Here is a 25695-nt window from a genome sequence, read left to right as displayed (position 1 = left end):
GGTACTATAGAAACATTTATATATTAATATCTGTATTATTGTTTTGTGTATCTTACACCATTATTGATAATTTCATTATTACAATTAATACAATTATATTTTGATGTTAAAACCTACATTATTACTATAAATAGCCTATCAATTCATTAATGTCTTATTACATATTATGTAACTTTATACCTTACAGTAGATTATGACAACCTTTGTTAAAATTACGTAACCGAATATAGACCTCTTTTTACCCTAATCGACGTCACAAATTTTAAAATAATACACAAAATCCATACTTGAAAATGTTAATTATCTAAGATTCGAAATTTCCTATTATCTGATATCAACGATAAATAATACCGCAGCAAAAAATAACACCTTCATTTTAGACTAGCTGACTAAATACTAATATATAATGACTCCGGATCCAAATTTTTTTCCATAGAATGTTATATCTCTAAGTCATCAGCTTAATCAAATAAATCATAAGTAATGAACCAAAATAACACTGAATAACAATAATATTCTTCTGTGAACTTTCTGTACATAACTTTCTTCCCATCTTCATTAATTGTTATTATTGATCTGCTACGAATCTCCGAGTTAAGTAAACAAAATGTCACTACGGTTCCTCTAAATTGAATTGATTTTTAAAGGGTACTAAAAAGAGTTTGCCCAAACTACGGTTTCAAACAACGCGACGACATATACATAATCCAGAACTCCTACATTAAATTGCTTTGAATAAAATGTCACTGTGGCACAGACACTCGTTAAACCTACTTGGAACTTCAAGCCGCGTATACCATTTATTACATAAGTTATTATCCAGTATAGCTACACGTTCTCTTTTAATTACACGTTATACACCACCCGAACTTATTTTAATTTCCACGAAATCAGGTTTAAAACACCGAAGAAGTTTCTAATATCACCAAATAAAACAGTATCTTTAAATCACATGGAATCGAATTCTTTATGTAAAATTTTTCCGGATGCGAGAAGTGCGGATAACTGTGTTGAAGGAGAAAACCCATAAGGTTAAGGTTTGGCTTATGATCCAAATCATTCCGTATAGTCACTTGGATGGGACGTAAAACCGAGGTCCAATTATACATTGTCCTACTAGTTCTTGACTATGAAATGAAATGGGGGTTTAATGCCCAACTGTTCTGCTCTGAATAAGCTAATGAACTCGGGACACTGGTTCTTGACACCTGATTAAACCTAAACAACCGTTGGCATCAATATCAACACGCTTCGAACATTGTCATTTTCAAAATGCATCCTCAAGTCACTAAATCTTACAGCTGTTAGCACTATACTTCAGGCTTGGTGCATTTACAGGAAATGAGTTCAATACCTGCTTTCTCAGCAGCGGATTAACCATGACGGGGGCCCTTGAGCCCACAACCTAAACAAGTGACCAGAACTTAGGCAGTATTATTCCACACGTATGAATGTAAATGCATCAAACCTAATTTGAAATTGATCAGTAATAACGGGGAGATCTTGTTACGGAGAGTCATATCCTGGATCAAAGGCCGTAACGTTATGACATAGTAACGAACGTAATGTAAGAGCCATACGATATGTAACTATGATGTGATGTACGCATGGAAAAAATTATACAGCTAACTACAATTACGTACGTCAATCTAAGTTCGCTATAAAACTCCAATATGAATATTGTGGCGTCGTCCATCGATTCACTAGCAACAAAAAGAAAAGGATACGTTCGGATATTACCAATAACATTTTCGACAGATTCTGCCTTCAAAAGCCGAATATTAATGGGTTCAAAGTTACCTTGATTCCAGTTCCTAGTAGTACAAAAAGATGTAACCAAAACATTGCCACTAAAGAGGATTTTTCTTGATATCCTTTTCACGCTAAATAAAAAGAAATGACAAGCACAGATACCAGTCGAAAGTACGACGCGACATCGCCGGATTACACCGAATTCTCGAATGTCAAGCGCCACAAGGGCCTACCATGGATTGAAGGGGCCCCAAATGTCAAGGTTTGAATATCCAGAGGAGGGCCTCGGTCCGTCCATGCTCACATCGCTTTTTGCGCAACTGTGATTTTTGTACGGGCCTCACCATGTCCCGTTGATAATCCGATGGTGCTTCTCGGCTGCCGGTAAGATTGTCCATTTACGCCTGTAAGTTATCAAAGTTATCTGAGGCGTCATCCAAGAATAACTTTATTGATGGATGTACTCCAGTCCTATATTTTGGTGGTAACGGCTATAACGCTTAATGTCAAATACATGTACTTTTGATTTGTGGATGTTTTTTTAAAATGAAAATACACACCGATGGCTTACTTTCATGACAACTTAATTGATGGTTATACCCACTGTCAAAGTGTGGTGGTAACTGCTATAACGTTTAATGTGAAATACTAGTGATTTGTAGATGTTTTGGGGAAATGAAATTCACTTTGATGGCTTACCTTCATGGAAACTAGTGGTTTGTCGGTGGTTCATCTGAATATAAAGGTATAGACTGACAGTTAATTCATAAATATGGAGAAAACTTTGGTAATTCCAAATCTCGACATACTATCGAAGAAGTCGTTTACCATGGCGGTTATCATGGACATTCTACTTTAAATGAATTATAACAGTGTATGAAGTAGGAGATACTTACAGGGTGAAATATGTTGAATCTCAGAATAAAGGATGTATTGTGTTAACGAGAAGTTTAACCCAATTCCATTTGGCATAACATTTGCCACTTTTCATTCCACTGGTTCATTTATTTTTAGTGAAAATGAACATCTTTTAATTTGATAGAAAATTTGGTTTACAATATAAATCGATGAGTGACAAAATGAGTTTTAAACTTTCAGATTTACCCTAATCATTTTGTTAGCAGTAGGTTGCATTTAATAAAGGTGATTAGGGCTGATCAATGTTTAAATCATTGTTTAACGATGCTTTATGTAAGAGCTGAATATGTCTGTCGCAGTTCTTTTGTCTGGTTTCAAATGTAAAAAAAAAGATATTTTTGAAACATTTATTAAAACGACATGCTGATAATAAACTCTCTGGGTCATCGAATGGCACCGATTTAAACATATATATGCGAAAGTCAAATCGGCGTATTCTTGTGACAGCTGCCTGTGCAACATGTAATATAGTTTATTTCAATAATTCGCTTCCGCGTAGAGGTATTTAGCAGTGTGAGGAACCAGGTGGACCCGGAGAAACCCTACGAGGTTGGACAGGCGATCCTGCTCGTCGTAGGTTTTCTTCGGGTCCACATGTTTCCCCCCGCTGTTAAATGTTAGTCCCGAAATGACTTAGTTTGTATCGCAGTTGCAGGGTTACCACCTCAAGTCTGACCACACTTAGATAAAGATAGAGACCACGATTGTTTTCTTTAGCATATTTTATTTTCAAATTCGATGTTTGGAGCAGTGGGGTCATTAGTCAACGTGTTAAATCGTAAATCTATTAATTCGATTAATCGAAATAATTAATTCGTTTAAGTTATTTTTATATCCACCATTAATGATATCATTTCAATTATACACATGCATGTAAACAAATCTTTTTAACAATTAAGAAATAAATACTCCCTTTAGAAAGAGTTTATTTGAAATTTACCCACAATGTTTCGTACAATACTGGACACTGTCAATCTGAATAGGCCCACATTCGTTATTCCTTTGATTCCTACACAATATGGATACTTATTTCAAACATATTCTACGTACATTCTTTAAAGAATTTCCTTGAAAAATCTGAAAATATCTTGTTTTATATATAAAAAAAAATACACCAGGAGCTACACGTACGAGACCCTGTATGTTAAAGCTGAACTCCGATTACAAAACTACAGAAATAATCAAATAAAAAAAAATAAAACCCTAAATAATCGCCATACTTGTTTTCAAGTTGTAGAACAATCGTGACGATTGTACGGCATACAAATGCAGAGGCAGGCCACGCCCACATCCAGTTCACGCCTGGTCAACCACACTGTCCCCATCCGGCTAGCAATATTTCTACTACCAATGACCTCCTGACTGATTGACGTTTTTTCACTAACAGTTTACAGAAAGTATTATTGCTACACAATTATTATATCTGATCAGATAAATATTATTTTACTTATTAGACAAAATAAATAAACCACTGTGTATTTTTGCTTTAAAACTTAGAAACAAAACAATAACAAATCTAAGAACACCAACCAATTATATGTTTTGACATAACACAAAGGGACATAACTACTTCACAGGATGGTGAATATTTTGAAGTGAAAACATACTAAGTATCTTTGATGGGGAGAACAACAGTTTTATTGCTGCTTTGGATATATTTTGGAACGATAATACTAGACTTTATTACTAGAAAGTATTTGGTGTTTCCACGCTGTTGTACAAACATTGCAAGAAATAAGAAAAAAATTGTTGGGGTTGGTAGATTTGTTATTGTTTGTGGTAAGACAGTTTTATCATATTTTTAGAGCAAAAGTACACCATGGCTTACTTATTTCGTCTAATTAGTAAAATAATATGTACCTGATCAGACATAATAATTTGTAGCAATAATATTTTCAGTAAGCAATAATATTTTCAGTAAACTGATGGTGAAAAAACGTCAATCAGTCAGCTGAAATATTGCTAGCCGGTTCGTCTTCAATTAGCCCAGGTTAGGTGCAGAAGAGTAGGACGTTAAACCCCATTTCATTTCATTTCATTGCTAGCCGGATGTGGACAGTGTGGATGACAAGTAGTGAACTGGATGTGGGCGTGGCCTGCCTCTGTTTTTGTACGCCGTACAATCGACATGATTGTTCTACAACTTGAAAACAAGTATGGCGATTATTTTAGGCGTTAATTTTTTTTTATTTAATTATTTCTGTAGTTGTGTAATCGGAGTTCAGCTTTAAACATTAGTGTGTTGTGGAAAATATTTACACCTAAAATATTGATACTGATTTGTAATTATTAAACTGATAATATGACAGAATGCAGGTGAATCAACAATTTAAAGAGCAATAGTAGTAGTAATTTAATATTGTAGGTTAGATAATGACATCGTGAAATCAATGATGAATGATGATTAATCAATTAGAATAATATTTATGTATTTCCATCTTTTATTTTGTCAATAGACACGTAAAATAACTCGTCACGCATGGCATTCGAATAAGATTATAGATGAAACGCTTCTATTCGGTGAACACCCCACCCCACCCCACCCCAAGCACTGTGCACGTGATGATAGTTAATTCCATATCGTATATAGAGCTCAAAATGACCATGACCATACTGGCATAATTGTCTCTCGTCATGTGAACACCCCCCCACCCACCCCAAGCATTTCGCACGTGATGGTAGTTATAATTCCATATCGTAGATAAAGCTCAAAATGACCAAAATATTTGTTGACGAGACGTTAAAACCTGTTGCTTTACTCATAGTTAGCGGAGGTCACCTGGGTATTTATGGTATAAAATATTATAATAGTTACAATACTTATATATTAATATCTATATTATTGTTTTGTGTATGATATAAAATTATAATAATATTAATAACTGCTCGCCCCCCCCCCCCTCCCCAAACCACAATCATTACAATGGTATTCTTCTTTGAACTTTCTATACACTTTCATGGCTTTCTGTCCATCTTCATTAAAAAGACAGCTTGTTAGAATCTATTTCCAAAGACTTTGAATAACGAATCATGAACCACAAGCTAACTTCACGTCGCTGAACGCCTAATGGGTCTCTAATAGGAATATCATTCCAAAAATAGTTCAATTCAGTTCAATATTAACAAAGATATGTGGAATTGAAATTTTAGAGATTTGTGCTGCTTGTTATTTTGTTGTCAACGAAAATTTATGATAGGCCTTTTTTGAAAATCCGATTGAATCCAAGCCGGAACATTATCTAGCGTTGGTATTTTGTTTTCTTAATGAAATGTTCACTAACCTAACCTATTTGAGTACATTAGTGTGCATTAAGTCGTGATCAATTTGATGTTTATTTAGAGCATGGCATTTTAATTTGGATGAGACATTAATGCCCAGAGAAGCATTTTAATCGTTAAATCACATGTAGAACATTTTTGCATCTTTCAGTTACTATTGGAAATGATTACCCACTTTAAAGGCTATATAACATATTCTAATTTTTACTTACTAGTGAAAATTATTTCATCGCCAACAATACTTTACCAATGTTGCTATATGGACCAACTTGCCCGTTTTGATAGTATTCTCGCCTTCTAAATCATCTAGAAATGTGTCGGATACATAAAAATGAAAACGTATGAATTTTAAAGTCACTGAAAATATGCATTTGGTTGCGGGTGGGGGGTGGGTCTAGTGGTTTAAGTAAGTAAGTAAGTAATAAGTAAGTTTATTGCATAGAAACGCCCACGGGGAGCAGCATACAAATACAAAATGAAAGTAAAATCACATTAGAACAAACATACATAAATATAGATAAACGCTGCCTTGTTCACTACTAGAGTGCTGGTTAGATCACGGTCTGTCATTTAGTACGTCTGTCGCCGGTCAACTCACGTTTCCTTCCACTGCACGTTGTAACCCCGTCACATCTCTCTCTCTCTCTCTCTCTCTCTCTACGAGTCTATTTTGATATCAGAAAATATCGCTAATGTAAAAAGGAATAAGGATAGACGAGTTATTGTTAGTTTATCAACGTGTATTGATTTCAAAAAGATGAGTAGGAGATTTTATTTATCACCCAACCCTTTCTACACGCACCATAATTACTTTAGTATACATCAAATTCATGTAAAGCGACATCTTTACTGTAGATACGGCTGATTAGAATATAAAAGTTATTTCACAAGCGATGAAAATGCATAATCCAATGCAACGTAGCTGTATACGATTGCAGAGTTTATGTCTTACCAATGAAATAAAATAGAAAATTGCCAGTTCAAAATAATATTAGTGAAATTCCGGAAATTGTATTGAAATTCTTAAATATTTGTGAATTTTTAGATTTGCCTTTCGTGCATAAGACATTCAATTATTATTACCATTTGGGTACTAAATATAAATTGATACTCATTTGTAATTATTGAACTGTAAAATAAATCTTGACACTTGGAATCTGTTGGGGAAAATATTTACACCTAAAAAATTGATACTGGTTTGTATTTATGGAAGTGATTGTACGACAAAATGCCGGTAAAACAAAACTTAAAGATAAAAATAGTATTGATAATCTAAAATTGTAGGTTAGATAATGACATCGTAAAATTAATAGAAACTATACATTTAACCTTTATGTACTTGGGTGAAGGATGATTAATTAAATACAGAATAATATTTATGTATTTATTTCGTGTGTTTAAAAATAACAAACCGTTAATAAACTCTCTGGGTCATCGAATGGCACCGATTTAAATTTGCATAGGCACTGCGGACATTTAAGAGTTTAACCATGAAATAAATTATCGAGACTTAGTCAAAGAGAGAGAGAGAGAGACAGAAATGGGGTTTAACCACTCAACACAAACTAGGTCATTTCGCTTGCGCGTAGGGGTCTTTAGCCGTGGGAGGAAACCGGAGGACCCGAAGAAAACCCACGAGGTTGGACAGGCGACCCTACTCCTTCTCACGTACAACCGGGGATTCGAAACCACGCCAGTTGACTCAATTGCAGGCCTTATGATACAGCACGCACGTGCTGACCATTCGGCCATCCAACCCCCCGAGACTTATTCAAGCACCGTCGCAATGATAAACAATCTACGCTACATTTTGTCATAACTTTGCACAGAATAGAGTAGTTTGACTGAAATTTTCAATATATTCATTTTTCATAATCTATTTTTATACTCCCACGTTTTCATGTGGACGTATATTGTCGTCGCCCCTGTCCGTCCGTTCACAATAAAATTGTTTGTGGACGCTCTACAGGTCACAATTTTTATCCGATTCAACGAAACTTGAAATATAGGATTCTCCCCCTAAGATCTCGGTCACTGACGATAATTGGCATGTATCGGGCCGTAACTTCATGGATTATGACCCCTGATTGTACGAACAATCGCGTTTTTAGCTTGTGGTCACAATTTTTATCTGATTTTGTTGAAATTTGAAAGTTTATAACCTAACGATATTCGTTCCTATCGATATTCGCGCATATCGGACCGTAACTTCCTGAATTATGGCCTCTGATTGTACGAAATATCACGTGTTTTAGCTTGTGGATCCTATTGAGGTCACAATAATTTTTATTCCGATTTGGCCTGCTTGCTACTTTGTTGTCCAAGGAAATTTATGAGAGACCTTTTTTTTTTAAAAAAAATCCGATTGAATCCAAGACGGGACATTATCTAGCATTGGTGTTTTGATGTTGTTTTCTTAATGAATTCAATAACCAATATGAGTACATTTAAATATGGATGAGACATTAGTTAAATAGAGAAGCATTTTAATCGTTAAAACACGTGTAGATCATTTTTGCATTTTTCAGTTATATCGGAAGTGATTACCCCACTTTAAACCGCTATATAATATATTCAATTTGTTACTTACTGGTGAAAATTATTTCATCGCCAACAATACTTTACCAATGTTGCTATACATGGACCAACTTGCCCGTTTTGATAGTATTCTCGCCTTCTAAACCACCCGGAATCAAGGAATACATTTATACCATCTAGAAATGTGTCGATTACATAAAAATGAAAAATTTCATACAAAAACCGAATTGGCATACTTATATCTCAATTCGGAATTAGTTAGAATCGAGGAATACAATTATAACATCTAGAACAAGATCAAATTGCTGCTATTAACACAAATATATGTGAAACCTCCCAACTTCAGTATGAATTTTAAAGTCACTGAAAATATGCATTTGGTTGCCGGAAAGGGGGGGCGGGTCTAGTGGTTTAACGAGTGCTGGTTAGATCAAGGTCTGTCATTTAGTACGTCTATCGCCGGCCCAACCACGTGGGATTGCTCAGATCCTCAACTCACGTTTCCTTCCACTAGACGTTACTCCCCCCACCCTCTCTCTCTCTCTCTCATCAATTTCTTTTCTGTCACAAACAGTCTGGCATATAGAGAATCTCGTACGAGTCTATTTTGATATTAAAAAAATATCGATAATGTAAAAGAGAATGAGGATAGACAGAGTTATTGTTAGTTTATCAACGTGTATTGATTTCAAAAAGCTGAGTAGGAGATTTTATTTATCACCCAACCCTTGTTACACGCACCATAATTCCTTTGGTATAAATCAAATTCATGTAAAGCGACATCTTTACTGTAGATACCACTGAGTTGAATATAAAAGTTGTTTCACAAGCGATAAAAATGCATAACCAAGTGCAACGTAACTGTATACAATTGAAGAGTTTATACCTTACCGATGAAATAAAATAGAAAATTGCCAGTTTAAAATAATATTTGAAATTCCATGTCTCGCCTTTTAGTGAAATTCAGGAAATTGAATTAAAATTCTTAGATATTTGTGAATTTTTAGATTTGCCTTTCATGCATAAGTTATTCAACTATTATTACCATTTGGGTACTAAATATAAATTGATACTCATTTGTAATTATTGAACTGTAAAATAAATCTTGACACTTGGATTCTGTCGTGGAAAATATTTACACATAAAATATTGATACCGGTTTGTAATTATTGAACTGAAGATAAAAATAGTATACTTTAACCTTAAATATTGACCCTGATTTGTAATTAATAAACTTACGTCATGCCAGAAGGGCATTAAATAAATAAAAGCATTTAGATAACGACAAAAGATTGATAGAAAAACAATTGTAAATTAGATAATGGCGCATCGTGTACTAAATATATATTTATCGTTTTTCTAGAGTGTTGTACTCGTATGGATTGCGATTAAAGACATACAAGATGTTATTTCTGTTATTTATTACGGCGTGTATAACTCAAAACGTTAGGAATTTGAATAAGAACAGAAGAAACATTATTCTAACAACACTACACGAGGATCTTGGGACAGGCAAAACATAAACGATAAGACAAACCTGAGGACAAGACAAACAAACACAAACATTGTAAGAAAAAAACACTCCCTTTAGAGAGATTTTGCTTGAAATTTACCCAGAGCGGTTCATACAATACTATGACACTATCAATCTGAATAGTTCCACATTCGGCACTTCATAGATTGTTACAACATAGGGATGCTTATATAAAACATATTTCACACACAGTCATTAAGGAATTGCCATAAAACATTTTGAAATTACCGTATTATAAATCAAAATCCTCCAAATTATATTCAGTTCTACACGGACTAGTCCCTGAATGTTAAACTCTAGTGTGTTGTGGAAAATATTTACACCTAAAATATTGATACTGATTTGTAATTTTTAAACTGATTATATGACAGAATGGCGGTAAAACAAAAAAATTGTAGAGAATAATAGTACTAGTAATTTAAAATTGTAGGTTAGATAATGACATCGTGAAATCAATAGGAACTCAATATTTACCATATATCTAAGGTGTTGTCTATATATAAAAATAACAAATTTTAAAAGAAACGCTGATAATGACATCGAAAAATTGATAGAAAATATAAATTTAACCTTTTTGTACTTGATTGGAGGACGATTAGTCAAATACCGAATAATATTTATATATTTATTTCTTGTGTTTAACAATAAATAAACTGTTATTTAGTCAACATGTACTCTATGACGAGCACGTAAAAGAACTGTTGACACTTGGAATTCGAAGAAGAAACGCTGCTACCAGGTGAATACCCCCACCGACTAAGCATTCCGGACGTGACAGTAATAAATTCCATATCGTATATGGGTCTCGAAATGGCCAAATACTGTGTTGACGAGACGTTAAACCCCATTTACTTTTGATTCGTACAATTCTGGGACACTATCAATCTGAATAGGTTCACATTCGACATTCCTATTATTGTTATAAAATACAGATGCTTATTTAAAACATATTTTACGCACATTCATTAAAATAATTTCCTTGAAACATGTTGAAATTATCGTATTTTATATCAAAAGCCCCCAAATTACACTGGGGGGCTACATTTATTATATATATACGAGACCCTGTATGTTAAACAAAAATTATAGAGACGATAGTACTAGTAATTTATAATGGTGGGTTAGATAATGGCATCGTGGGTTCAAAAGAAGAATGTTGAAAAGTTTTATACTTGGGGACGAAGATTAATAAATTACAAAATATTTTTTCTATATTTCCTTTTTGTGCTTAGTCCACATTTACATAACGAGATGCACGTAAAAGAACTGTTGACACTTGGAATCCGAATAAGAGTATAGAAGAAAGCTTCCTTTTGGTGAAGTATTTTGTTTTACTTGGATGGACGACGATTGATGGGATACAGGATATTTCTTGTGTTTATGTTAAAGACAAACAATTTATCTTCACACAAGTTTATTCTTTATTTACAGGTTCAATTAGAAATAAAAATATGGAAGAAGATGATGGTGGATGTTAATCTTAATATCCTGAATACAGTATAATATAACAAATAGATAAACAATTATAGTTTGTATACGCCCACATTGAAATAAGAATATTGATTATAATACTGGAAGAAAATTTAACTGTCAATCTGTATGAAATATATTTCAAATCTATATAAACATTTATAGTTTGTATTAGCCCATATTAAAATGTGATTGTATATATTGTTGTCAACAATGTCCGTCAGTCCGTCCATCGTCCAGGAAATTTTTTGGAAGCTCTTATATCTGATTGACGTTTAATTTATACACCGTGTTTAAGGTCATGAGTTATTGCCCTTGATCACTTTGACAAATCTTGTGGACATTTGTGAGGCTAAAGTTAATATCTGATTGACTTTAAATTATACAGTGTTTAAGATCATGCGTCAAATGGGCCACGGTTATGCCCCTTGATCACTTTGAAAAATCCCGTGGAAGCTTGCGAGATCAAATCTGATTGACTTTAAATTTATACACAGAGTTAAGTTCTTGAGACGCAGAAGACTATTGATAACTTGAAAAGCTAAATTTATGATATTAATTATTTTACATATTGAACGTTAGCATTGGGCAGAACTAGAAACCAAACAAATTCTAATAATTTCTGATAATTACTTAATGGGCTGGTACAATAAGATTTTAGTCGGTTGTATGTAAATCATCTCATTACTGAAAGGAAAAATATCCGATAATCCTTGTTGACATGTTCTGACGACTTTGCTACTGTGGGCGTATGTTTTCGTTTCCTGTCGACCTATCTTTTTTACTTTCTTTGATTCAATGAAATACGTGTCCATCTAAATAATTTTAGTAAATGTCTCTCCATCTGTAAATGATAAATCTAAGTAATTTTAGTTTAAAAAAACTCTCCATCTGTAAATGATACGTTGTTTTATTTGTTTGTGAATATATTTCATTACACTACTATCTTTGTTGATTGGTACCCGACCAATGCAAGATCTTTAAGGGCCCAGGTATCTGCCGGGGTGCGTTCTGCTGGCATTCTGCATCGAACAAACCGTTGCCGGTGGCTTTCAGTTTTCTCCGTTTTAGCACCATGTGTCTCATTGTTACTTTTCCGTAGGTTATAACGTATTGACACACATCCCGCTATGGTGCCCACTGGTTATAAGTTATTGGCACATATATGCCCCTATGGCCGCCCATTGGTTATAAAATATTGACACACATGCCGCTATGCCGGTTCAATGGTCAACTTTCTGTGTGCCATTTACTCAACAAAATGATATAACGCCCTACCTGCTCTAACAAGGTCGTAACGTGCGTATAATAGCACCCTCAAGATATTGTGAAAATAGCTTTTCTTTCCACGGTCAGTGAGGTGAACACTCTCCGTCACGGGCTTATAAGGCAGAACGGTGGGAGGGGTTGGCACTGGAATGCCTGGGAAAAGACAGACCAGAAAATTAAAGTTGCCTTCATGCAAATCAATGCAAAGCATTTATACCCGTTGTCAGTTTACGTTCCATTGTTTGAATAGATCTGCAGATGGTAAATGTCGTGTCTAGAAACGTGGCCTCGCCTGACGGAGAGAGTGCAAGATCGGTGAAACATGCGGCACCAAACATTCCAACAACAAATCATTTCTTTGAAATATATGAGTCCTCGACTTCCCCTGGGCCCAAACAGATTGTCGTGAACATCGTTGCCGCCGAAGGGTAGGATTTATGCGGTTGGTTGCCTCCTCGCACTCACGGCATTGAGCATTGTTCAACACTTTACCACCCCGAATGCCAAAAAGCTACGTTTGTATCGCGCGCTCCGAATGATGAAGATTGACTTTAATACTACAAATAAATCGACCAAGTCAGTGCACATGGCAAGGGCCCCTTATTACTACTGTAAACAGTCACGTTGACGCGCACACAAACATAGCCTGAAAATGACGGGAAAACTCGATGGATCCCAGCGAATCGAGATGTTGTTGAAAACTAGAGATTGAAGATTGTACTGCATAATGAGTTATACCCCCATCAGACCGGGTTGGCGCCCTTACTGCACCGCTACGGCGATGGAAATGGTCCCAGAGCGCGTCAAGATCGCCATAAGCGTACTTAAAGCGTGGTGTGGTCTACATGGTCTATTTTGAGCATGTTCAAAACAAACGCCAAAGTTCTGCGATCTGACCTGGAAAGCTGTGAGAACGCGACTATATTTCAAGTTTGTAATTTTTGGGACAGTTTCTTGCCTTGTGTTCACGTTTGCCGGTGACCTTGTGCATTTTCTGGTCGCCGTACGCTCGCAGCAGCGCAGTAAGGACGCCACCCCTGTCTGACGGGGGCATTATGAAAAATGTTCACCACACAGTCACCGGCAAAGCGTGCTCTTGAAAGTACAGCCGTTCAAAGACATTGAGCATCCCAGTTAAATAGAGTTACCTCCCCCCCCCCCAAGGCGTCGTTAGCCACAAAAAAAAACACAAAAAACAAACAGTTAACCATATTTAGTAAATGTCGCCTTTTCCCAGAGAATAGTATTTTAATGCTACGCTAGTTTTTATTTCCAGTTTCTGTAGACAATTTTAGACCTTATTTCGGTTTAGAACATACAACAGGGTTTCCCATGACAAAGTAGTATGTAGGCGTTTCCAAATATCGTGTTAGTGAAAAGGGGTGGGGTGGGTGAGTGCGTCGTAATGGAATGCAGTGGAAGAATCTTCGGGAAAACAGACCTGGCTGCAAAACAGCACCAAAAAAACAGGATATGTAAACAAGCCTGTTTTTCACGGCACCAAAACAAATGTACGACACAATCGTGCGTTACTTGCACTGCACCATACAGTGGACTTACAATCAATTTCACCACAGATACTACGATGAACAACTCAGGAACACAGTGGTTTTCTAATAAACGTTTTTATATCAAGCAGGGTTAATCCCAAATGCCGCAGTTTATAACAGCTATGAATATTACATAATATACTTAACCAATTTACCACTCCAAACCGCAAAAAAATTAAATGTGTCTGGGGATGAAGAGTGTGCAGTCAACCCTTTAAATCATTATTAAAGAAAGCGACAGGGGGTTTAAGAAACGCCCTTAAATACTTGAGGATAAACGTGTATATATCACCATAGATTCTAACCATGTTAAAAGAAATCATGTTCTGCTCCGAACACGGGAAAATACGCCATACAGTGTGCTATGAGGGTAGTGTTGCCCGGACAGCGGCACTACGGCATACTCTTATATCGAATTCCAACTGTCAAGGGACCTTTTACGTGCACGCCAAAGTGTACACGGGACATCGGTTTTCCATCCTATCCGAACAGCTGTCCTTGTCAGGCCCTCCGTCCTCACCACTGACAAGGGGGAACCACGCCGGAAAATCTGGATAAACTTTCTCGGCCAATGCAGGGATCGAACACCCGACCTCCAAGCTAGCGAGTCACCGGCTTACCCACTTAGCCAACGTGACCCCCTCCATGTAAAAAGAACAATGGGTTTAAAGGGCGAATGACTATATTCTTTAAAAGCTAAAATGGTCTTAAAGCACACATTGATGTAATATGAATGTATATAAAGTGTTTTATATTCGATATAATTTCTAATGAATTATGTTCGTTGAAATACGTAAACAGTCTAAATTGAACAACAGTTCTTTACGCCTACTTAGTCCACACGTTTTCTTCTTATTATTTTTCCGTTTGTCGATCAGTCATTACTAATTACTTTCACGTGGTCTTGTAGGATATGTTTTCTTTTGTTCATCACAAATGGCCCCCGAAACCATCAAGTAGACGACTCACGTTCTGATTTGATTGGTTATTTGAATCCATATTTTCACGGCAAAGTAACAACGTCAAAATTGGTTGAAACTGGCCGGTATCGAATTCTAATTTGTGTTTTTAATTTCGAACATTATGAATTATATTGGGTTAGAGGTTTAGCTCCTTTAATAAACGGTATTGAATTCTAATTTGTGTTTTTAATTTCGAATATTATGAATTATATTGAGTTAGAGGTTTATGCAAGACCATCACGGGAACGAATTGACGGCCAACAAACAGGATTATCACAGAAAATTCGAGTAAAAAACAAGCCATGCGAATCACTCTAATTAACAGTAACGTTTTAACATTGGCGAGACTAATTGCAAGCAAGTTCTTGGCATAGCAATGGGTACCAGGATGATACAACAATTGTGTAATTTAACAATGGGATTTCTAAAGGAAAAGTATACGCAATTTTATTGTAGAAATTATGGCGCTGATTACAGATTATATTTAGAAAATCAATTGAAACGATTCATAGAAGATGTATTCTTTATAGATGGAGACCTCCGGATTCTTAGATCGGGCGGGATAAGTTTCGATAAATCATTCGAAATGACTTCTAACCAAATCAAAATTTAATTCATCTATCACAGGGACCGGATTTCTTTATGTATCTAAATGCCCCGGTGTAAATTGTGTAATCATACATGCCAAACAGCGCCCAGATATAATTTCATTAATTCAAATATAAATTGTGACACACACAAAACCTCATATGTCTGAACTTGTAATGGCACACATCTAATGGATAGAGTACACAACCATCGGCGAGATTGTAACATTGGAAATAGTAAATGGACATATATTAGATGTGCACAACACCTACAAATCAAATATTAAATTTTCCCGTTTAATAAAATGAAAGTCGATGACATAAGATATATAATGTAAAACCATTTTATTAAATTCCAGTTATATCTTTATCAATATAGGGTTTTAGTTTTCCAGTATTATACTTATAGATATAAAAATTAATTGAACTTCGTGTTGTAGCCGTGAATGTTTTCTTTCCATGTATGTTTCCTGATCGAAGACTACATCCAGGATGACTGTTATTTCGATGTCTCGTCTTCGTCGATTAAGGTGAGTTATTGAGCCAATCAGAAATAACTACAATCTGATCATTATTTTCAAAGAAGCAGATTTTAAAAAGTTTGTGAATTCGTTGGTAAAGAAATTAAATGCAAATAAATATGAAAATACACGTAATCAAGGAAACCCACCAAACTCGCTTCGCTCGGTTGTAATATCTGCATTATTTCATAGCAATTTCCCCCTGCGTTGTACATTTAAATACTATTTTACAATAAAAAGGTGGCCTGTCCTAAAGATTATTTTTCCCTACACCCCCACCGTCACCACAACTTTCTAAATCGGATAGATTTCATACTCCTCGCAGTGTTTCGTTTGATTAGAGCTAATCCCACTTAACACTGCCGTAAAAGGATCAAATTTATGTTCCAAATTATGACTGGTCAATAGTCCGATTAACAATCATTACGCTTTAAACAGAGCTCTAAATTGGACCAAATATGTTTACATAACGTTATGTCATGACTCGCGATTTTATTATGCCCAGTTAACCAGTGCATAGCAGAATATTGCAGAAAAACTAATTGCGTGACAAACGAGGCTATCAAAACAGATACAATGTAAACAATACTGCGTGGAACAAGAATTTCACCGTTTTAAATACCTTAAATCACTGTCCAAAATTTTAGGGAAGACCCAATATTAAACGAAGGCTGTCATGTTGCTGTACTTGTAATAGATTTGATTGAACGGGAAGAATAGACACGCTCCCTCAAAAGCTCAAGTATCAGAAGCCAATCCAGCAATGGCCAGAGAGGGATTTCTCGGGTTATTGCTTCAGGAATATGGGTAACTAAGGCGGTAACTAAGATATAATTTCGCAGATAAATGTTTGTTGGATTTGCGTCCATAATGGACGAGCTGACTCTTATTTGTGGATGACTTAACCGCTTTTATTATATTTAACATTTGTGTGATGTGAGCTATTCGTGTTCGGCGAATCCCCGTCTTAAATCAAGATACAACTGATAACTGCGCGTCCCCGGAAATCATCTTATAATTTATGAAAACCAACCCAGGGAACCTGGGTTTTGTTTTTCAAGTCTTTAGGAAGAATTTATCGTGGCACATTTACAACTTAATTAATTTGAATCCAATTTTAAGTAACAAGAATCAACCAGTTGCTATGCGACTGTGTTTTTTCCTTTTTAATTTTTAAAATAAGTCAAGTGCCAAAATAAATCGAATTGTCAGTCAAGAAAAAGTTAGTAGCTTGAAACTAACAACACTAACGTCATGGTGAGTCAAGTCAACAGGTATTTTTAATTTGAAGTGAACAGTAAAATTCATCCACGTCAGGAACTTCCTAATCGGAATTACAAATGTTGAGCGCAGACTGTCCAGCGTATGTGCGAATACCTGTATAATTTCCGATAACTAAATCAGCAAGTGCAAGTGTGGAGTTAGTTCAGCTCTGAACGTAACGTGTTATAGGTCTCATTACACTCGCCCTGTACGTTCGGGAACTGTCCTATTGAACCCTTGTCGAAAATAAAATCAAATTTACTGGGCAACTTTTTACTGCTAAACGGTCGCTTGTCAGCCCCTGTGAACGCCTGAACAATGTAAATGAACATCTTGGTGAGAAAATAATCTTGCTTACCTCGCTGTATGAGCGACACAACACGCTGTTAAAAATTGGGATTTAGTGTGGAGTTAGTTCAGCTCTGAACGTAACGTGTTATAGGTCTCATTACACTCGCCCTGTACGTTCGGGAACTGTCCTATTGAACCCTTGTCGAAAATAAAATCAAATTTACTGGGCAACTTTTTACTGCTAAACGGTCGCTTGTCAGCCCCTGTGAACGCCTGAACAATGTAAATGAACATCTTGGTGAGAAAATAATCTTGCTTACCTCGCTGTATGAGCGACACAACACGCTGTTAAAAATTGGGATTTTTTAAAAAATTTGATTGTAAATTATTGTAATTGGGCTAGGCAAAGCAATCAATGACTGAAGATTCTCAACTTTCTAAAGATTTCAATTTTTTTCCCCCATGCTTAACTAAATTTCATTTCATCTTATATGGCCTATTCACCTAGATATCCAACAATTAATTATGAAGTGTGTTTATGTTATAAAGGAAACTAATGTTGTTATGATTATTACAAGAAACTAATGATGATGTTATAACTTTGTATATTACAGTACATGAAAGTCACTACAGAATAAATGTTAATGATGGTGTTATAACTTTGCATATTACAGAAATGTCGTAGTATAATGGCTGCTTATGATGATGTTATATTACAGGAATGTCATAGTAGAATGCAAGTTAATGATGATGTTTTAACTTTTTATATTACAGGAATGTCATAGTAAAATACCTGTTAAAGACGAGAACATGGATCACATTGGAAGTATCCATCAATGTAGAATGTGTAATGATGAATTTTATTGTGGCTCAGATTTAGAGGAACATTGTAAAATTCACATTCAGGAAGAAAAATCAGAGGATAAAACAGTTCATCATGAAAAATTTAAAATTGTTGTCGATTGTAAAGATCAAGTTGAGAAGTTGGACATATATGATGTAAAAGCTCATCATGAAGAATTTAAAATTGGTGCCGATTGTAAAATTCAAGTTGAGGAGGTGGACGCAGTGGATGTAACAGCTTATTATGAAGAATTTAAAATTGGTGCCGATTGTAAAATTCAAGTTGAGGAGGTGGACACAGACGATGTAACAGCTCATCATGAAGAATTTAAAATAGGTGCTGATTGTAAAATTCAAGTTGAGGAGGTGGACACAAATAATGTAACTGCTCTTCAGGAAGAATTTAAATGGCGAAATAATTTAGAGACACATTGTAAATATCAAGTTCAGGAAAGAATTCAAGTTGAAGAGGAAACAACTGAGGATGTTGAAGAATATTTGGCAAATATGAGCAGTCCAGTTAGTAGTAAAGTTGGTGATTTAGATAAAAATTGTAAACTTCATGTTGAGGAAGAGAAAATAGATTGTGTAGAATTTAAATATGGCACTGATTTAGAGGAAGATTGGAAACTTCTTGTTAAAGAAGAGAAAACAGATATTGTTGAAGAGTCTGTGGTAAATACAAGTACTGGTAGTCCAGTTGGTGATTTAGATGAACACTGTAAAATCCATGTTGAGGAAAAGAAAACTGATTGTGTTGAATTTCGATATGGCAATGATTTACAGGAAGATTGGAAACTTATTGTTGAAGAAGAGAAGACAGGTGATATGGAAGAGTGTGTGACAAATATGAGCAGTACAGGTTGCAGTAAAGGTGATTTAGATGAACATTGTAATCTTTGTGTTGAGGAAGACAAAACAGATTGTGTTGAATTTAAATATCCAATTGATTTGGCAAAGAGTTGTAATTTTGATGCTGAAGAAGAGAAAACAGATGATGTTGAAGACCCAATGGATAATACTATCAGTCAAAGTTGCACTGAAGTTGGTGAGAAAAACCTTGTCAAGTTGACTGAACCAAAGCCAAAACATGATAAAATTTCAAAATCATCCTTTAAATGTGATTTTTGTAATAGAATATTTAATAGAAAGGGTCATCTGAAAGATCATATCAGAATTCATACGGGTGAGAGACCTTATAAATGTGATGTATGTGATGAATCATTTAGTAGAAGTGGATATCTGAAAGACCATATTAAAATTCATACCGGTGAGATACCTTATAAATGTGATGTTTGTGGAAAATCATTTAAAGTCAATAAAAGTCTAATAAAACACTTCAAAACCCATAGCAGAGGGAAGCCATATAAATGTGATGTGTGTAGTAAAATGTTTAGTGTTAATACTGATTTAAAGAAACACGTGAAAATTCATGCCAAAGGGAAAAAGCTGTCGCCTAAAAAATCTAAACATGGAAGTGATTTAGAAAAACCTAATGAAATTCATTTTGAAGAGACAGTAGAAAAAACGAATAGTCCCATATCCAGTACAGTTGGTGAGAAGAACTTTGTCAAATTTACTGAGCCAAAGCCAAAAACTTCGAAAAAATCTCATGAATGTGATGTTTGTAATAAATTATGTACTACAATGGGTCATCTGAAGGAGCATCTTAGAATTCACACCGGTGAGAGACCTTATGAATGTGATGTTTGTAATAAATCATATAAAACAAAAGGTAATCTGAAAGAGCATCATAGAATTCATACCCGTGAGATACCTTATAAATGTGATGTTTGTGATAAATCATTTAAAGTGAAAAAGAGTCTATTGAAACACTTCAAAACACATAGCAAAGGAAAGCCATATAAATGTGATGTTTGTAGTAAATCGTTTAGTGTGAATAACAATTTAAAGGAACACATGAAAATTCATACAGAACATTCGAAATTTGGTTCAGACTTAGAGAAACATTGTACAATTCATGTTGAAGAAGAGAAAACAGATGATGTTGAGTCAATGGACAAGAAGAGAAGTCCAGTTTGCAGAAAAGTTGTTGAGAAACCCTTTAATGAGTTAATTGCACAAAAGCCAAAAAATGATCAGATCTCTAAGAATTCTTATAAATGTGATGTTTGTAATAAGATATTTAATCGAAGTGGTCATCTGAAAGAGCATCTTAGAATTCATACCGGTGAGAGACCTTATAAATGTGATGTTTGTAATAAATCATTTAAAGTGAATAAAAGTTTAATAAAACACTTTAAAACACATAGTAGAGGGAAGTCATATAAATGTGATGTTTGTAATAAAACATTTTATTGCCCAAGTCATTTGGAAATTCATATTAGAACTCATAATGCAAAGAAAACACATACGTGTGATGTTTGTGGGAAATGTTTTAAAAAGAAATCACATCTACAGAATCACATTAGAACTCATACTGGAGAGAAACCACACAAATGTGATTTTTGTGGAAAATGTTTTACTATGGACATTAGTTTAAAAGTCCATTTTAGAACTCATACCCGAGAAAAACCGTATAAATGTGATGTTTGTAATAAATCATTTTCTATGGTTAGTAACCTAAATAAACACAGAAATGTTCATCCAGGGGAGAAACCCTATAAATGTGATGTTTGTAGTCAATCATTTTCTAACAAGTACGCCTTAAAAAGTCACACTGTAATGCATAGTGATGAGAAACCTTTTAAATGTGAGGTCTGTTATCAATCTTTTAGAAGACGAGGGGCACTTGTGATACATCGTAAATGTCATACTGGAGAAAAGCCATTTATATGTGATGTTTGTGGTAAATCCTTTCGTGAAAGTAATCAATTAAAGGTACATTCTAGAATACATACTGGTGAGAAACCATATAAATGTGATGTTTGTAGTAAGTCATTTAACTCAAATTATAATTTAAAGAAACATTTAATGATACATGCAGGAGACAGACCGTATAAATGTGATATTTGTAGTAAATCGTATTCCGTCAATCATACTCTAACACAACACTTAAAGACTCACGCTGAAGAGAAACCTTTCAAATGTGATGTTTGTGGAAAATCATTCCACTTTAACAGTACTTTGAAAAAACATTTGAGAATCCATACTGGAGAAACACCTTATAAATGTGATGTTTGTAAGAAATCATTTATCCACCATGGTACTTTATCTCAACATATGAAAATACACACAGGAATAAAACCCTTTCAATGTGATGTTTGTGGTAAAGCATTTAACAAACGTGCTAAACTTACGGCACACATTAGAACACATACTGGAGAAAAACCTTATAAATGTGATATTTGTGATTTTTCATGTAGTTTTAATGGTAATTTAACAAAACATAAGAAAAAACATACACATGCTGGTGATTAACAGTAGAAAGCATACATGTGCTTGTGATAAACAATTAAAAACATACACATGCCGGTGATAAACATAAACATGCAAGTGATAAACAATAGAAAACATATATACATGCAGGTGATGAACAATACAAAACATAACGTGCTAGTGATAAACAATAGAAAGCATACATGTTGATATTTTGTTGTCTCATTTGATCACTATTTAGTCAAAATTTCCATTTGAAAGTTCTCGTAAACCAGCAGGTCTGCGATCAACATTTCTTTGTCTTATGTTTTGGCCATACATGGGTAAAAATCATTTTTACACTAGGGTAGAGACTAGTGCTAAATCGAAAGGCTCAGGTTAAGGCACTAAAGAGAACACCATTTATAGTCTGGTCGAGATAGAAAATTTGTGGGAAGAAATTCCTACCCAATTGATTTCTTCATTTTCTGAAACAACTATGTCCCTAGTGTTCCAGAAAACTTTTCCCCGCCGATCGGTGTTGAGCAAATTTTTTTACAGCATTTTGAAATTTTGACCCCCTGGGTCAACATAATGAAACTGAAAACCATTGATAACTTCAAAAATATCAATTTTACACCCTAGAAATGTATTATCAACATATAGGAAAGTGATACCAAGGATTCCAGAAATGATGTCAAAAGTAACGTATGACGTCACCGTGACGTCAGAATACAAAATGGCGGAACTATGACGTCACTGTGATGTCAAAATTCAAAATGGCGGAGACGTGTTGTGAATAAAGCAATAACAGCAAGCAAATAGACAAGAGGAACATTCTGGACACCATAAAATATTCATTCGGGTCATCATCAATAAAATCATCAAAATATTCTTCAGTTCTGATTTGTTCTGCCCCGTACCAAATTCATCTTCTAAATCGATGCTGATTTGTTGGCTATTCAGACAACCCTCCCCATGGCATCCTCCACGCGCTTCAACACATTTCAAACCATTCTTTGTACAAGAACGTGACGAGCATTGGTTTTTCAATGATTTACATTTACACCGAATGAAATTCAGAACGTTTTCTGGTGCTGATGGAAGAACAGTCGCGATGGGAACGTGTCTATTCTCTATCACTTGCCAACCCCAATTCACAGGATCGACGCCATCGTCTAGTTCATCCCAAATTCTAACCTGAACATGGACGCGGTGAGCATGCTGCTCGGCCGCGGCAGCTGTTGGAGGAAGTCTATTGATTTGAATGGAAATTTTTTTCAGCGATCATAGCTTTGTACCTTAGGTACCAGACTTTAGTCAGAGGTATCTCATTTTTGTTACCATACATTACACAGAATAACCTTTCTCCAGCTTCAGATACTTCGGACTGGGAACTTCCAGGTGAAGCTATTGTCTTGCTAGCTTCCCGAAAGATGGCACTGTTCGTATGTTTAAGAAGTCTCAATTTACAGAATCCGAAACAACCAGAAGTGGTATCACACCCAGACCAGGCGTGAATGAACAATAAATTGTCTAATACAGTTTTCAGTGTTGGCCAGAAACTGGCCTTGACTATAGATAACTGTGGTGTCCGATTTCCCTCGCCAATCGTCGTGGTCGACGGCTATGAACCAAACACGACGATTGGCGAGGGAAATCTTTTTACAAATGACCGATAGTTTTCTAAGATGATAAGAGATATTCATCGTGTTCGACGGCTATGAACCAGATATTAAGGATCATGAGCACGGGCGCCAAGCTGCTACGTCTAAATGGTGGTGGGTGGTGTTCTTTTCTTAAATAGGTAGACAATATATATTCTGACTTTGCCCCTGTTATAAAACCTAACCTAACCATTTCACCTGTGTCAATAAATAATTCGATATATTCAACCAATCAAACAAACCTATATTTATTCAGCTAATCAACAAAAGATAAAACAATAATTCACACCCCGGGATTGCAAAATCCACGAAGATATACCTGAAACTTTTGTTGACTTATAAGATAACAGTTATATAGATAACTAAAATCCCAGTTAAAGAGAATCGTTTAATTTTGTTTTGTCACATTGTAGAAATAGCTTCCATATTTTATAATGCTTTCTTCAAAAATTAATTTCTAAATATAGAACTCGACGTACATGTGTAAAGTTTACACACGTTTTACTTTTTAGCTTTGATATGGCGTTCCATCACCTTTTGAAATCCTGAACTGCGTTGGATTAAGACATAGAGATATCCATGGTGGTATTGCCAAGTATCACCCATTAGCTGTACAATATTTCAATTAAAATGTAAAATTAAAAAAGTATATTAGCCCAACAATAAAATTATTGCCTTCCCGAATTTACAGTAATTTCTATTGATTTCATAGGGAAAGAGAAATTGGGTTTAACGTCCACTCGACACAAACTATGTTCAGTTCTATTTCAATAATTCGCTTGCGCGTAGGGGTCTTTTGTAGTGGGAGGAAACCGGAGGACCCGGAGAAAACCTACGAGGTTGGACAGGCGACCATACTCTTTGTCACGCACAACCGGGGAAACGAAACTCCGCCAGTTGACTCAATGACAGACCGTATGATACAGCGCGCACGTGATAACCATTCGGCCATCCAATCCCCCCGATTTCATGATGAACCCCCTCTACTATAGAGTCCAATAATGACATTCTTTATTTTAACTATTTATATCTTCTATTATCTTTTAGATATTTTATTTACAAAACATCTTGTATTATCAATGTTTGATCATCTAATCTTATTTTTATCTGAAAGAACGAGTATATGCTTTCGGTAAGAAATATATTTTCCCGATATTCTGGATATGTTTTCCAAGCGATGGTTTAGCACAAAGCCGTATACATTTCTCTGGTGCCCGATTTCCCTCGCCAATCGTCGTGTTCGACGGCTATGAACCAAACACGACGATTGGCGAGGGAAATCTTTTTACAAATGACCGATAGTTTTCTAAGATGTTGGAGATATTCATCGTGTTCGACGGCTATGAACCAAATATTAAGGATCATGAGCACGAGCGCCGAGCTGCTACGTCTAAATATAGGAACAGTGACATTTCTCTGAAATCGGACACCACAGTTATCTATAGTCAAGGCCAGTTTCTGGCCAACACTGAAAACAAAATCCGTCTAATCAATCAGGTAGTCAACGATCTTGAATCCCATGGAGTCCCGACAAAATGGTACAATGGTGATGCAGATGTCACTATTACGAAGACGTGCATTGACTATGTAGAAATGGTCAACCTGTAATGACACAGATATTTTGGTCTCATTACTGCACCACGCGAAACCAGAAATGGCGACAATTCATCTTTGCCACTTGGACAAAAAGCGCAACACCTATGACATAAAATCAGTCTGCAGCGCAATGGATAAAACTGTATTAGACAATTTATTGTTCATTCACGCCTGGTCTGGGTGTGATACCACTTCTGGTTGTTTCGGATGCTGTGAATTGGGACTTCTTAAACATACAAACAGTGATATATTTCAGGAAGCAAGCTAGACAATAGCTTCACCTGGAAGTTCCCAGTCCGAAGTATCTGAAGCTGGAGAAAGGTTATTCTGTGTAATG

General features: G+C 35.4%; 1 protein-coding gene and 1 long non-coding RNA gene across 10 annotated transcripts in view; both read left to right on the top strand.

Moving 5' to 3' along the window:
* The window catches only part of LOC126811170 (uncharacterized), a 109679-nt gene extending 97287 nt beyond the window's left edge, over nt 1–12392 (top strand). For all 9 annotated transcript variants that reach the window (XR_008788009.1, XR_008788008.1, XR_008788010.1 and 6 more), the window contains one exon: nt 11453–12392. This is a non-coding gene — a long non-coding RNA (uncharacterized LOC126811170). The remainder of the gene's footprint in view (nt 1–11452) is intronic.
* Nucleotides 12393–17423: 5031 nt separating this feature from the next.
* Nucleotides 17424–22622, top strand: LOC126810744 (zinc finger protein 728). The gene is made up of 2 exons (XM_050535980.2): nt 17424–17637; nt 18709–22622. Exons 1-2 carry the CDS (start codon nt 17635–17637, stop codon nt 22156–22158), a joined length of 3453 nt encoding a protein of 1150 aa, XP_050391937.1. The 5' UTR covers nt 17424–17634; the 3' UTR covers nt 22159–22622.
* Nucleotides 22623–25695: the final 3073 nt, after the last annotated feature.

This window comes from Patella vulgata, chromosome 1 (genome assembly GCF_932274485.2).
Source record: "Patella vulgata chromosome 1, xgPatVulg1.2, whole genome shotgun sequence".
Classification (NCBI taxonomy): domain Eukaryota; kingdom Metazoa; phylum Mollusca; class Gastropoda; family Patellidae; genus Patella; species Patella vulgata.
The sequence above is the reverse complement of the archived record's forward strand: the minus strand, read 5'-3'. Positions and strand labels throughout refer to the sequence as shown.